This window comes from Nerophis lumbriciformis, linkage group LG32, assembly GCF_033978685.3.
Source record: "Nerophis lumbriciformis linkage group LG32, RoL_Nlum_v2.1, whole genome shotgun sequence".
NCBI lineage: Eukaryota > Metazoa > Chordata > Actinopteri > Syngnathiformes > Syngnathidae > Nerophis > Nerophis lumbriciformis.
In genome coordinates this window covers 5,726,673-5,743,032 of record NC_084579.2, presented here as the reverse complement: position 1 = coordinate 5,743,032, position 16,360 = coordinate 5,726,673, and the positions used below count along the sequence as shown (strand labels likewise).

The window sequence follows — 16,360 nt, the reverse complement described above, 5'->3', positions numbered from 1 at the left end:
CCGTCCTGCTGTCTATATCAACCAGGGTGAGCCCCACTCCTTTCGTGAGCGCACTGCGCACGGAGTGACCCCTGTTACGCGCCCCCGGCAACAGGGGTGGCGGGCAGGTAAGCTGCTTACCTGCTGCGCGTGACGCCGGCCGCGGCGAAGGCGGACGAGGCGGGGTGTCGGTGCGGTGGGCGCGGTGCTGACCCTGGACGTGCGTCGGGCCCTTCTCGCGGATCGCCTCAGCTACGGCTCCCGGTGGGGCCCTCTCGGGGGAAGGGGCCTCGGTCCCGGACCCCGGCGAGGCGTCCCTTCTCCGCTCCGTAAAAGTGTCCATCTCTTTTTTTCTTTTTTTTTCTTCTGTTGTGGCATATGCAGCAGGTGCCTGCTCGTTTTTCGTATGTGGGTAACAACATTTAACTATGTATATATATTTCCGAATTGGTTTAACTGCCACCCGCCTGAATCTATTTAAAATCTAATTTTTTTTTTATTTCAACCGCCCGACCCGACCCGACGATAAAATCTAATTTTTTTAAATTTCATCCGCCCGATCCGCGGATAATTCGCGGTTGTGCCCGCAAACCGCGCATCTCTAACACCTATCTTTGGGCAGTTTCGCCCATTCCTCTTTGTAGTGATTTGTCAGGTTCAAACACTGATGACATCTATTAAACCAGGGGTCGGCAACCCGCGGCTCCGGAGCCGCATGCGGCTCTTTGATCACTCTGATGCGGCTCAGCAGCTTACTTGCTGAACCCCCCAATTTTCCCGTGAGACTTCCGGATTTCAGTGCCTCTCGCAGAAAACTCCCGGGATTAATATTCTCAGATTTTCACCCTTAAAGCTATAATAAGGGCGTGCCATTATGGTACAACATTTGACGCCCTCTACAATATGTGCCGTGCCAGCCCAACATTTGTTATACAATATACATCATTTGCTTGACAGCAAGGCATACTTGGTCAACAGCCATACAGGTTACACTGACGGTGGTCATATAAAACAACTTTAACACTCTTACTAATAATGCGCCACACTTTGAACCAAAACCAAACAAGAATGACAAACACATTTCGGGAGAACATCTGCACCTTAACACAACATAAACACAACAGAACAAACACCCAGAATCCCATGCAGCCCTGACTCTTCCGGGCTACATTATACAGGTTACACTGACGGTGGTCATATAAAACAACTTTAACACTCTTACTAATAATGTGCCACACTTTGAACCAAAACCAAACAAGAATGACAAACACATTTCGGGAGAACATCTGCACCTTAACACAACATAAACACAACAGAACAAACACCCAGAATCCCATGCAGCCCTGACTCTTCCGGGCTACATTATACACCCCCCCCCCTCTCTGTGCGTCGGTTGAGGTGGGCAGGGTTTGGTAGCGGGGGGGGGGGGGGGGGGGGGGGGTGTATAAATGATAAATAATAATGATAAATGGGTTGTACTTGTATAGCGCTTTTCTACCTTCAAGGTACTCAAAGCGCTTTGACACTACTTCCACATTTACCCATTCACACACACATTCACACACTGATGGAGGGAGCTGCCATGCAAGGCGCTAACCAGCACCCATCAGGAGCAAGGGTGAAGTGTCTTGCTCAGGACACAACGGACATGACGAGGTTGGTACTAGGTGGGGATTGAACCAGGGACCCTTGGGTTGCGCACGGCCACTCTTCCACTGCGCCACGCCGTCCCGTATAATGTATCCCGGAAGAGTTAAGGCTGCATGGGATTCTGGGTATTTGTCCTGTTGTGTTTATGTTGTGTTACGGTGCAGATGTTCTCCCGAAATTTGTTTGTCATTCTTGTTTGGTGTGGGTTCACAGTGTGGCGCATTATTAGTAAGAGTGTTAAAGTTGTTTTTTTTATACCGCCACCGTCAGTGTGACCTGTGTGGTTGTTGACCAAGTATGCCTTGCTGTCACCTACTGAGGAAGCGGAAGCCCCATACAACATGTGGCTGATCAGGCACGGTGGCTGTAGTGGGTGCTATATGCTCTACCATCACGGCACGCATGACGCTGAGCCATTCATTTAAAACCCGCGTGCCGCACCAGCTTTCAAATTCCACATAAAGGTGTGGGCAGCGTGTCTGAGACCCCTGGCTTAAACATAGCACAAAGCACAAAGTGTCTGGAAAACAACTGCTTTAAGTCATAACTTAAATGTTGACGTTGAGCTAGACATGTAGTCTCTTCTCAAGGATAGGGCTATCACTTTTGCATTCCAAAGTCCCAATTAGGGCCTCTTTCCTACAAGAAGTGATCCAATCCACCTGCGAATATCAAACTAAGGGGCCTTATCTTATTATGTGCTCAAACTGGAATACCACTATTTAATTAAACTTGGTGGTTTGCTTTTTCCAAGATGAATATAAACATTCACCACATGCAAAACATAATGAGTAAATTAATTCACTTCAATAGCAAAAGCTCCATCAGGTTAGATGAGAAGTGTTGTTTTTTTATCCAGAATGTCTCTGTAGATTTCTGCCTTCGTCTTTCCCTCTATCCTGACTATTCTCCCTGTTCCTGCCACTAAAAAAAACATCCCCACAGCATGATGCTGCCACCACCGTGCTTCTCTGTAGGGATGGTATTGGCCTGGTGATGAGTGGTGCCTGGTTTTCATGCCAAAAACTTTAATATTTGTCTCAGACCAGAGATTTTGTTTCTCATGGTCTGAGAGTCTCTCGGGTGCATTTTGGCAAACCATTGAAGAGGGAATGGCTTCAGTTTGGCCACTATTCCATACTGATTGGTGGTTTGCTGCAGAGATGGTTGTCCTTCTGGAAGGTTCTCCTCCCTCCGCACAGGAATGCTGTAAAAAGTCTTGAGGCTGTAATTGCTGCCAAAGTATTGCGCCAAAAAAAAAATATTTTGACATTGTCATTATGGGGTGTTGTCTGTATAATTTTGAGAACAAATGAATTTATTCCATTTTTAAACAATCACATAACAAAATGTGGGAAAAGTGAAGCGCTGTGAATATTTTCCAGTCGCACTGTATGTGCCACTGCCCTCTCAAGAGGAGGGGGCCGTGACATACAGTAGAGTCTTTTATTTTGAAGGTACTCACTTTACCGTGGTCCTCCGTCCGCAGGGTGGCGTCGCGTTTGTGCTGTTGAAGGGCTCGTTAAAAGTGTACCTGAAACACCAGGAGCACGTCACTCAGGCTGAGCGACGCATCCTCGACTACTCCGACACCTCGCCGGACCCCTCCAGTTCATGAGGGTCCCTTTTGAGACCAAGAACTGGACCTGCTCATACACTGGTTTAAAAAAACAAAAAAAAGCTGAGAAGCACAAGATGAATACAAATGTACAGAAAGAAAAAGAATGAAATACTTTGATAAATCACCTGTTAACCTCAGAAATTCATAATATGGTTATTTTTTTGTTCAAAGTCTGAATAAATGTGTTACATTATTTAGCACATTTGTACACAACTTTAGTTAGACTTGTGGGACACAGGGACACGCCCACCTGCCCTGATTGGCTGTCACTGCGATGACCTCAGGATCTCATTGGACGATTTCGCCAATGAGTTGATAGCGGAAGTGGAGTGAGGGGAGATTGTAGACTCAGACATTTATTTATTTTTATTTATTAATTAAACCAAACTATGGCCCGTCAATTTGATGTCGTTCCACCATTACAAGAGGCGTTTAGTCTTTGTCGGCGGCACGTCTTCTCAAGGTAACTTATTGGCCATAAAAAATGAAAATAGTGTGTACTATGCCATGTAAGCTAGCTACTAGCTAACAATACAAACGTGAAAATATAGCGAATAAATCCTAACTAAAAAGAAAAATGGCTAACAAACATATATCCAATAAGAAACAAGACTAAAACATATCTAAAAAGGAAACAAGGCTAATAAACGCAGCTAAATAATGTAGCCTAATGGACGTTGTGTTTTAGGGTGGTCAAAAGTACCGATACTTCGATAGCTAGTACCGATACTTCGATAGCTAGTCGATACAAACGTGCAAAAAAAAATACATGTGGCGAAATGGACTATAGGTTCAAGCCAAATTGCCACTTTACATGTAGATAACAGACAAGATGGACTTAGACCTTTTTGTTTAGCATTAAAATCTGATAACACCACTTTGGGAAGTTATAATACCAACAAGACACAGGTTCGATACCAATGAGGCAGGAGGCGTGAGCGGCAGTAAATTTTTTTACAAAGCATTAGAATTTACCCCCCTCCCCGCCAAAATAAAAATAAAAAAGATATATATATATATGTATGTGTGGGAAAGAAAATCACAAGACTACTTCATCTCTACAGGCCTGTTTCATGAGGGGGTTCCCTCAATCATCAGGAGAAATCTCCTGATGATCACGTTAATTAAAATGCAAAGTAAAGCCTATTTAATAGAAATATTATTTGTTACAACATTACGCCCCCCCTCCTCCCCTCGCACGGTGCACCCCCTCCCTTCCCGTATCATGACTCTTTTTGGACGTCACCACATCAAAAAATCAACACAAGATGTCAAAACGGCCAAAACTGTCAGGTGCCCAGGGAAGAAAAAAGAGAAAAGAAGAGGAGAAACGAGAAAAGACAGAGGTAGCAGGTAGGTAACGTTAGCCTACATGAAATTATTTGTCTGTTACAGAATGTGATAGTAACCTGGCTTTTTAGCATTAAGCTAATGTTACATGATTCGGCAATTGCTAGTTCTGTTTTAACGTCGGGTTAATATTGTGGAGGGGGCTAAATTGTTATGGAAAATAATAATGTAACGTTAGGTAATTACAGTACTCCCACCTTACATTCCTCAGGGACATTTGTATTAGATCTTTTAAGCAGGTGTTTTTTGTTTACATTATTGCCTTCTGGTTAGCTAATGTTTGCCCTGCAGGTAATAGTCACTTTCCACCCCTTTATATATTAGGTATAGTTGTAAGTAAAAAAAAAAAGGTCAAAGACAAAGCTATTCGGGTTCTTGTGAGTATATACACTTCACTGCCGATGTGGGGGGGCGCCACCTAAAATCTTGCCTAGGGCGCCAGATTGGTTAGGGCCGGGCCTGCCTCCCGGGACAAATTTTCTCCCGAAAATCTCCCGAAATTCAGGCGGACCTGAGTGACGCGTTGACAGCCTGTTCTCACGTCTGCTTTCCCACAATATAAACAGCATGCCTGCCCAGTCACGTTATAACTGTAGAATGATCGAGGGTTTCTTATGTGGGTTTATTGTTAGGCAGTTTCATTAACGTCCTCCCAGCGCGGTAACAACACACAACAACAGCAGTCAAGTTTTCGTCTACCGTAAAGCAGTTCGTCTGCCGTAAACAGCAATGTTGTGACACTTTTAAACAGGACAATACTGCCATCTACTGTACATGCATATGTGACCCACCCATAATGTGTCACATTTTTGTGTTGATTTATTTAGTTTATTTTGTGGTTGGAATTCGTTTTTGGAGCTGTCATTACACATTTATCAGTATTCACATTGGTCAGTAGGGGGCAGTAGGGCGTTTCTTCCCAATTGAATGCTATCACCTGCAGACCGGAAGTGTCTTGTCATTCTGATGAGAGCGACCAGTCTGTGAACAATTAAAACGTCCTGTGTGCTTTTTCCTCCTCTATAACAGGTTAGTTTTGGTGAATCAACTCACTGAATAATATCCATGTGATCTTTATAAGTTTAAGTACACATTCTGATGGTGGAGCCTAACTCTAAAGTGTTTGTGAGTTGTAGTTTGTATTTGTGAATGAATCCAGTGCACAGCTGCAGTAATCAATACAAAAAGGCGACGTGAGTGCGCAATGTTTATATAGGAACTTCTGATCCTAATTCAGACTCCCAAATTAGAGCTCCCATTTTCTTATTGATTTTATAATGTATGTTTGTATAATGTGTGTGTTCTGAAATAGTGACAGGGAATAGAACAATTCAACCCTTAACTCAACAATGAGTAGATGAGTGTTATGTGTGTGTACATGTGTAAATAAATGAACACTGAGTATTTATTTTATTTATATATATATATATATGTAATAAAATATATATATATATATATATATATATATATATATATATATATATATATATATATATATATATATATATATATAGCTAGAATTCACTGAAAGTCAAGTATTTCTTTTATATACATATATCTTAACCACGCCCCCGCCCCACGCCACCCACCCCCCCACCTCCCGAAATCGGAGGTCTCAAGGTTGGCAAGTATGGTTTAAAGTCATATCCAACACTTTTTACTGTCAATATTGACTACTGAGTTAAATTTTTTAATGATTTCTGCTGGTGTTTTCAATTAAAAAAATGGGTCTTGGCTAAAAAAAAAGGTCGAAAAACACTGAGTTAAGAAGCCCTTGTGTCCTGCTTCATTACTTAGCAGCAGTCATGTTGCTTAACATCGCCCCCTAGTGGCCTGTATTTGAGAAATATTCAAACGCCACACATTCTTTTTGTGTGTGTGTGTGCGAGTCACATGTTTGTCAGGAAAACACACAATCATGCAGCCTCCTCCCTACATTCACGCCAACACCGCAAGCTCAGGAATGTTTTGCACGCTTATTTTGGACTTAGCCACACACACACACACACACACACACACACACACACTTTATAATATTTAGTGTGTTGTTGGCGACTGGCAACATGACAGAAAGAAGATGCTAGCATCAAGTAAGCGGATGTACACTCCATGAACATGCAACCTGGTGGCGAAGAAAAACAGGTCGTTACATTTTTTGGTAAGCGGAATGTTCCGGATGCTTGTGGTTCTGACCAGTCCACTTAGTCGCCGCTGCCGGTGCCACCGACACAAATCTGGAAACAGGATGTGCAAGCCCCGCCCCTCGCATAGCTCAGGCCTGTCTCCCTATGCCGTGTTTACAGTATGAGCTGACCCCTGACCTCTGTGTCACGATGACATCACAACGCGGGCTGTGTCCTCCTGTCCACTCACACAATCCTCCAAATGTCATCTTTCATTTGCAGATGGGCGTGGACACGCCCACTGGAGGGGGGGGGGGGGGGCGTGTCCTGTGAGGAGGGCAAGGAGGTTGTCGAAGAAGGAGAAGAGAATACAATGAAAGGATTAAAAGTGGATGCTTGATCTGTTTGGTCCTCAACGACACATTTGAGGTAAGCCTGCCTACAAACGTCATGAAATGATCAAATCTAATATCAAAGTTAGTGTATTTATTATCAACTGCACATATTTTTATTGTCGTTGATTTTTATCGACACGATGAGTGTGCGTGAAGACAGAAAAAGGTCCCATAACAATCTTCACCATACTTGCCAACCTTGAGACCTCCGATTTCGGGAGGTGGGGGTGGGGGGCGTGGTCAGGGGTGGGGCGGGGGGCGTGGTTAAGATATATATATATATATATATATATATATATATATATATATATATATATATATATATAAGAAATACTTGACTTTCAGTGAATTCTAGCTATATATATATATATATATATATATATATATATATATTTTATTACACACATACATATATATATATATATAAAGAAATACTTGAATTTCAGTGTTCATTTATTTACACATATACCGTATTTTCCGCACCATAAGGCGCCCTGGGTTATAAGCCGCGCCTTCAATGAACGGCATATTTCAAAACTTTGTCCACCTATAAGCCGCCCCGTGTTATAAGCCGCATCTAACTGCGCTAAAGGAATGTCAAAAAAACAGTCAGATAGGTCAGTCAAACTTTAATAATATATTAAAAACCAGCGTGATGTGGGCGCGCATGTAGTCGTATATCAACATGGACGGAGCTTCGTGAAAAAAGCCACCCGGCCTCTTCGCGTAAACTTACCTTAACCACTCGCTCATCTTTTCTTCATCCATCCATCCTTTCGAGTTAGCTTTTATGATGACGCCGGCTGGAAAGGTCTCTTTTGGCAAGGTCTTCCTTTTGAATATCACCATGGGTGGAAGTTTCTGGCCATTAGCATGGCAAGCTAGAACCACAGTGAAGGATGACTTCTCATTCCCTGTGGTGCGAATATTCACCGTACGTGCTCCCGTTGTATCCACAGTGCGGTTCACAGGAATATCAAAAGTCAGTGGAACCTCGTCCATGTTGATAATGTTCTCTGGCCGGATCTTTTTTTCAGCTATCTTGTTTTTACAATATGCACGGAAAGTAGCCAGCTTTTCTTGAAAGTCTTTAGGCAGTTGCTGTGAAATAGTAGTCCGTGTGCGGATGGAGAGATTGCGTCTTGGAAACCTGTCGCTTAGTAGGAGCCATTTTGTGGTCTTTACAGATGTAAACACACAAAGGAAATGAAACGTAATATCCGCGCGCTTCTTCTTCTTCTACGCGGGCGGGTGGTTGCTTACAGTAGAAGAAGAAGCGCTTCCTGTTCTATGGGGGCGGGTGCTTACCTTGGCGGTTGCTTGCGTAGAAGAAGAAGCACTTCCTCTTCTACGGGGAAAAAAGATGGCGGCTGTTTACCGTAGTTGCGAGACCGAAACTTTATGAAAATGAATCTTAATATTAATCCATATATAAAGCGCACCGGGTTATAAGCCGCACTGTCAGCTTTTGAGTAAATTTGTGGTTTTTAGGTGCGGCTAATAGTGCGGAAAATACGGTACACACACATAACACTTATCTACTCATTGTTGAGTTAAGGATTGAATTGTCCATCCTTGTTCTATTCTCTGTCACTATTTCAGAACACACACACATTATACAAATATACATTATAAAATCAATAAGAAAACGGGAGCTCTAATTTGGGAGTCTGAATTAGGATCAGAAGTTCCTATATAAACATTGCGCACTCACGTCGCCTTTTTGTATTGATTACTGCAGCTGTGCACTGGATTCATTCACAAATACAAACTACAACTCACAAACACTTTAGAGTTAGGCTCCACCATCAGAATGTGTACTTAAACTTATAGAGATCACATGGATATTATTCAGTGAGTTGATTCACCAAAACTAACCTGTTATACAGGAGGAAAAAGCACACAGGGCGTTTCAATTGTTCACAGACTGGTCGCGCTCATCAGAATGACAAGACACTTCCGGTCTGCAGGTGATAGCATTCAATTGGGAAGAAACGCCCTACTGCCCCTTACTGACCAATGTGAATACTGATAAATGTGGAATGACAGCTCCAAAAACGAATTCAAACCACAAAATAAAATAAATAAATCAACACAAAAATGTGACAGATTATGGGTGGGTCACATTTGCATGTACAGTAGATGGCAGTATTGTCCTGTTTAAAAGTGTCACAACATTGCTGTTTACGGCAATGTTGTGAACAGGCTGTCAACACGTCACTCAGGTCCGCATGGAGCTGGAGGGGGCGTGGCCTCCAGCTCCGCCTGAATTTCGGGAGATTTTCGGGAGAAAATTTGTCCCGGGAGGTTTTCGGGAGAGGCGCTGAATTTCGGGAGTCTCCCGGAAAATCCGGGAGGGTTGGCAAGTATGATCTTCACTGACATTATGTGTGTGATGGCATAATGTTCACGGAACTCAAGTGTTATTTCACAAACTTTGTGTTCCCTGTAGAAAGTAGTACGTTGGCCACGCCCCCCTGCCGTCAGGGGCAAAGAGAATCATAACACAAGATGGCATCCGGCCGTCTGCTGCTGCTGCTGGTGACCTTTTTGCTTCCTGTCGCCGGGAGACAACCCGCCGCCTCTGACTCAGACTCAGGTGAGATGATCCACCCGTGACCAACGTTCCCTCGGATTTTTCACGCGTGTGTGAGCAAACGCAAAAACTCCCTGAGTATTGGAGCACGTGTGAGCAACATCAGACGTGCACACTGACTTAAAAACAAGTTAAATGTTTTTTTTTAATAATAATCAAATGACAGCAGTTATTTCTATCATATTTTTTTTCTAATACAAGTGTTCCCTCGCTACAACACAGTTCACTTTGTGTGTTTTTTTGAGTTCTTTCTTGCCCTGATGTGGGATCTGAGCCGAGAAAGTCGTTGTGGCTTGTGCAGCCCTTTGAGACACTCAGGATTTAGGGCTATATAAGTAAACATTGACTTATTTATTGATTGATTGATTGATTGTGTGTGTAATTTTTTACAGCGTATCTTCTACATGCCATGTGTCCTGTACAGTACAGAATGCATACTGTGGTGGGGGAAATAATCCTAAACAAGTTTTTAATATGGATGAGACAGGCTTATTTTGCAAACAAACACTATTAACTAGATCCACTATGGACTGGACTCTCACACTATTATGTAAGATCCACTATGGACTGGACTCTCACACTATTATGTTAGATCCACTATGGACTGGACTCTCACACTATTATGTAAGATCCACTATGGACTGGACTCTCACACTATTATGTTAGATCCACTATGGACTGGACTCTCACACTATTATGCTAGATCCACTATGGACTGGACACTCACACTATTATGTTAGATCCACTATGGACTGGACTCTCTCACTATTATGTTAGATCCACTATGGACTGGACTCTCACATTATTATGCTAGATCCACTATGGACTGGACTCTCACACTATTATGTAAGATCCACTATGGACTGGACTCTCACACTATTATGCTAGATCCACTATGGACTGAACTCTCACACTATTATGTTAGATCCACTATGGACTGGACTCTCACACTATTATGTTAGATCCACTATGGACTGGACTCTCACACTATTATGTTAGATCCACTATGGACTGGACTCTCACTATTATGTTAGATCCACTATGGACTGGACTCTCACACTATTATGTTAGATCCACTATGGACTGGACTCTCACACTATTATGCTAGATCCACTATAGACTGGACTCTCCCACTATTATGTTAGATTCACTATGGACTGGACTCTCACACTATTATGTTAGATCCACTATGGACTGGACTCTCACACTATTATGTTAGATCCACTATGGACTGGACTCTCACACTATTATGCTAGATCCACTATGGACTGGACTCTCACACTATTATGTTAGATCCACTATGGACTGGACTCTCACACTATTATGCTAGATCCACTATGGACTGGACTCTCACACTATTATGTTAGATCCACTATGGACTGGACTCTCTCACAATTATGTTAGATCCACTATGGACTGGACTCTCACATGATTATGTTAGATCCACTATGGACTGGACTCTCACATTATTATGTTAGATCCACTATGGACTGGACTCTCACACTATTATGTTAGATCCACTATGGACTGGACTCTCACACTATTATGTTAGATCCACTATGGACTGGACTCTCACTATTATGTTAGATCCACTATGGACTGGACTCTCACACTATTATGTTAGATCCACTATGGACTGGACTCTCACACTATTATGCTAGATCCACTATAGACTGGACTCTCCCACTATTATGTTAGATCCACTATGGACTGGACTCTCACACTATTATGCTAGATCCACTATGGACTGGACTCTCACACTATTATGTTAGATCCACTATAGACTGGACTCTCACACTATTATGTTAGATCCACTATGGACTGGACTCTCACACTATTATGTTACATCCACTATGGACTGGACTCTCACACTATTATGTTAGATCCACTATGGACTGGACTCTCACGCTATTATGTTAGATCCACTATGGACTGGACTCTCACACTATTATGTTACATCCACTATGGACTGGACTCTCACACTATTATGTTAGATCCACTATGGACTGGACTCTCACACTATTATGTTAGATCCACTATGGACTAGACTCTCACACTATTATGTTAGATCCACTATGGACTGGACTCTCACACTATTATGTTAGATCCACTATGGACTGGACTCTCACACTATTATGTTAGATCCACTATGGACTGGACTCTCACTATTATGTTAGATCCACTATGGACTGGACTCTCACACTATTATATTAGATCCACTATGGACTGGACTCTCACACTATTATGCTAGATCCACTATAGACTGGACTCTCCCACTATTATGTTAGATCCACTATGGACTGGACTCTCACACTATTATGTTAGATCCACTATGGACTGGACTCTCACACTATTATGTTAGATCCACTATGGACTGGACTCTCACACTATTATGCTAGATCCACTATAGACTGGACTCTCACACTATTATGTTAGATCCACTATGGACTGGACTCTCACACTATTATGCTAGATCCACTATGGACTGGACTCTCACACTATTATGTTAGATCCACTATGGACTGGACTCTCTCACTATTATGTTAGATCCACTATGGACTGGACTCTCACATGATTATGTTAGATCCACTATGGACTGGACTCTCACATTATTATGTTAGATCCACTATGGACTGGACTCTCACACTATTATGCTAGATCCACTATGGACTGGACTCTCACACTATTATGCTAGATCCACTATGGACTGGACTCTCACACTATTATGCTAGATCCACTATGGACTGGACTCTCACACTATTATGTTAGATCCAATATGGACTGGACTCTCTCACTATTATGTTAGATCCACTATGGACTGGACTCTCACACTATTATGTTAGATCCACTATGGACTGGACTCTCACACTATTATGTTAGATCCACTATGGACTGGACTCTCACTATTATGTTAGATCCACTATGGACTGGACTCTCACACTATTATGTTAGATCCACTGTGGACTGGACTCTCACACTATTATGCTAGATCCACTATGGACTGGGCTCTCACACTATTATGTAAGATCCACTATGGACTGGACTCTCACACTATTATGTTAGATCCACTATGGACTGGACTCTCACACTATTATGCTAGAAAGTAAACAAAAACATAATGCTGGACAACAGCAAAGACTTACTGCGGCGCAAAGACGGCGTCCACAATGTACATCCGAACATGACATGACAATCAACAATGTCCCCACAAAGAAGGATAAAAAAAAACTTAAATATTCTTGATTGCTAAAACAAAGTAGATGCGGGAAATATCGCTCAAAGGAAGACATGAAACTGCTACAGGAAAATACCAAAAAACAGAGGAAAAGCCACCAAAATAGGAGCGCAAGACAAGAACTAAAACACTTCACGCAGGAAAACAGCAAAAAACTCAAAATAAGTCACGGTGCGATATGACAGGTTGTGACAATACACCTACTTTGAGACAAGAGCTATATTGATGCATGCTTGGTTATGGTTTGAAGTCATATCCAACAATTGCGACAACGACTTTTTACCGTTAACTGAGTTTCGTTTTTTTTTGTGATTTCTGCTGGTGGTGTGCCTCCGGATTTTTTCAAGGCAAAAAATGTGCCTTGGCTCAGAAAAGGTTGAAAAACACTGCTCTAAGGTACAGCCCCCGTGCTCCTCTATTCATTCAGGAGTTCCCTAGAGGCTGCTTCTGAAGGGAGGGATCATACAAGCAGCCCCAGTAGACACAATACGTGATTATTCAGAATGGAAATGATTTCGCCCTGTCTCTGTTTTGTCTGCGTTGAGGTGCTTGGAAGTCCGTCCTTGGCTGTCAACAGGCAGGGTCTGGAAACAAACTGCTGCTGCGACACAACTCGCAATGGAATAGTGATGGGTCCGGCAACACCGATGCATCGGCGCATGCGTCGAGCTCATAGAGCAAAACCCTGTGTCGGTGCGCGTACCGCTTTTAGAAAGTCACGTGACCCATCATGAGCTGTTTTGGTCACGTGACCGATACGCCAACTGTGTCGCACTGACGCCTCCTCTGTGCCCTGTGAGCGGGTCTTTTCTACAGCCGGAGAAATAATAACTAAGAAGAGAAATCGTCTGAAATGTAATACGTCGGAAAAACTTTTTTTTTATTTTTTTATAAAAATGTGTAAAAAAAATAAAATTAAAAAAATTCCCAGTCCACAATCATTCACAACACGTTCTCTTAGATTTCCATGTTATGATACATGTTCACATTATTTATTGACTATCTAAAAAAGATAAAAGTATATTTTTTATTTAAATGAAGATATGAAATAATCCTAAATGAAATACAATGACTTGGTTTATATTATTGTATATACTAGGGCAGGGGTCACCAACGCGGTGCCCGCGGGCACCAGGTCGCCCGTAAGGACCAGATGAGTTGCCCGCTTGCCTGTTCTAAAAATAGCTCAAAGAGCAGCACTTACCAGTGAGCTGCCTTTATTTTTTAAATTATATTTATTTACTGGCAAGCTGGTCTCGCTTTGCTCGACATTTTTAATTCTAAAAGAGACAAAACTCAAATAGAATTTGAAAATCCAAGAAAATATTTTAAAGACTTGGTCTTCACTTGGAATAAGCGGTAGAAAATGGATGGATGGATGGGTCTTCACTTGTTTAAATAAATTCATTTATTTTTTACGTTGCTTCTTATTACTTTTAGAAATACAATTTTAGAGAAAAAATACAACCTTAAAAATGATTTTAGGATTTTTAAACAAATATACCTTTTTACCTTTTAAATTTCTTCCTCTTCTTTCCTGACTATTTAAATCAATGTTCAAATAAATTTATTTATTTTTTATTGTAAAGAATAATAAATATTTTAGCTTCTGTTTTTTCGACGAAGAATATTTCTTTAAACTAACTATGATTAAAATTCAAAAAAATTATTCTGGCAAATCTAGAAAATCTGTAGAATCAAATTTAAATCTTATTTCAAAGTATTTTGAATTTATTTTAACATTTTTGTTCTGGAAAATCTAGAAGAAATACTGATTTGTCTTTGTTAGAAATATAGCTTGGTCAAATTTGTTATATATTCTAACAAAGTGCAGATTGGATTTTAACCAATTTAAAACATGTCATCAAAATTCTAAAATGTATCTTAATCAGGTCAAATTACTAATGATGTTCCATAAATTATTTTTTTAATTTTTTCAAAAAGATTCAAATTAGCTAGTTTTTCTCTTCTTTTTGTCGGTTGAATTTTGAATTTTAAAGAGTCGAAATTGAAGATAAACTATGTTTCAAAATTTTATTTTAATTTTTTTCGTGTTTTCTCCTCTTTTAAACCGTTCAATTAAGTGTTTTTTTTTCATCATTTATTCTCTACAAAAAACCTTCCGTAAAAGGAAAAAAAAATGTACGACGGAATGACAGCCAGAAATACCCATTTTTTTATATATATAAATTTATTTATTTAGCTATTCTTGTTTAAATCACACTTATGTGTAACTTACAAATGACAATATATTTATTTATTTAAGTGTGTATCAAACTGGTAGCCCTTCGCATTAATCAGTACCCAAGAAGTAGTTTTTGATTTCAAAAAGGTTGGTGACCCCTGTACTAGGGCATACAATCAGTGTCAGTTGAGTCGGTCCATAGGTTGCCTGTAGGGATTTTTAATGTCCAGCAGATGTCAGTATTTAGTGACACAGTATTGACACAGTATCAATACAGTTTTGCAATGTGTCGAAACGCTTCATGACGCCTCATCAACCCATCACTACAATGGAAGATTACAAGTTGTGTGCCTTTGCACGGATAGAAAAGTACAACTTGAGCACAATAGATAATAACTATAGCAACGGCCTTTAAGCATAAGAGTTGTGTGATAACTTATACATAATTATTCCGGGCACCCCTCAGATAGAAGATTTTTACTGATATTTTTGTGTGGTTACAGCCGCATATCAACTGTTTTGCTGTGTGCAAGACGACGCTTTGACGTTTTGATTTTTCCAGTCGCCACGGGGACGTCCTCCGAAGACGAGTCCTCCTCCGAGGAGATGTCGACGAGCAGCGAACACCTGGCACATCAAGGTGACCAATCTCCCTTCCGCTTACTCTGAATGCTCAAAACAAGATGGCTGCCCTTTTTACCCCCTCGCCAGCGATGGCGCCGCGGTGGACGTCCCCGGAGAAGATGGACCGAGAGCTGTACGTCCTTCCCGCCAGTGCCAGCGTGAAGCTCCGTTGCCCGGCGACGGGGAGTCCGCCGTTGCAGCTGCTCTGGTACAAGAACGGCAAAGACGTGCGTCAAGATCAAAGACTCGGCGGCTACAAGGTGATTTTTTTGCCGATGAGTCGACATGACCTGTGTGGGCGGGGCTTAATTCTTGTGTAATGTTCATATTGTTGTTACTCAGCCAGCGTTTGTGGGTCTGATGGACCCGTTGCATTTTGTGGCTTTTAACGCGTCACAATCAAACACTTTTATGTCATACTTGCCAACCCTCACGGATTTTCCGGGAGACTCCCGAAATTCAGCGCCTCTCCCGAAAACCTCCCGGGACAAATTTTCTTCCGAAAATCTCCCGAAATTCAGGCGGACTCAGGTCCATGAGGACCTGAGTCCGCTAACCCACAATATAACCAGCATACCTGCCCAATCACGTTATAACTGTAG

The 16,360-nt window shown here is 41.7% G+C and overlaps 2 protein-coding genes across 3 annotated transcripts in view; both read left to right on the top strand.

Moving 5' to 3' along the window:
• The window catches only part of marchf5l (membrane-associated ring finger (C3HC4) 5, like), a 13,382-nt gene extending 9,962 nt beyond the window's left edge, over positions 1–3,420 (top strand). Inside the window, exon 7 of the mRNA XM_061927336.1 lies at positions 3,119–3,420. Coding sequence (XP_061783320.1) covers positions 3,119–3,247 — 129 coding nt within the window. The 3' untranslated portion in view covers positions 3,248–3,420. The remainder of the gene's footprint in view (positions 1–3,118) is intronic.
• A 177-nt stretch (positions 3,421–3,597) lies between these two features.
• The window catches only part of fgfr1b (fibroblast growth factor receptor 1b), a 40,903-nt gene continuing 28,140 nt past the window's right edge, over positions 3,598–16,360 (top strand). Inside the window, exons 1-4 of one of the 2 annotated variants that reach the window (XM_061927327.2) lie at positions 3,598–4,603; positions 9,571–9,717; positions 15,697–15,774; positions 15,846–16,018. In XM_061927327.2, coding sequence (XP_061783311.1) covers positions 9,630–9,717; positions 15,697–15,774; positions 15,846–16,018 — 339 coding nt within the window. In that variant the 5' untranslated portion in view covers positions 3,598–4,603; positions 9,571–9,629. Of the gene's footprint in view, positions 4,604–7,033; positions 7,153–9,570; positions 9,718–15,696; positions 15,775–15,845; positions 16,019–16,360 lie in introns of those variants that run through there. The other variant, XM_061927328.2, reaches the window with a different exon arrangement.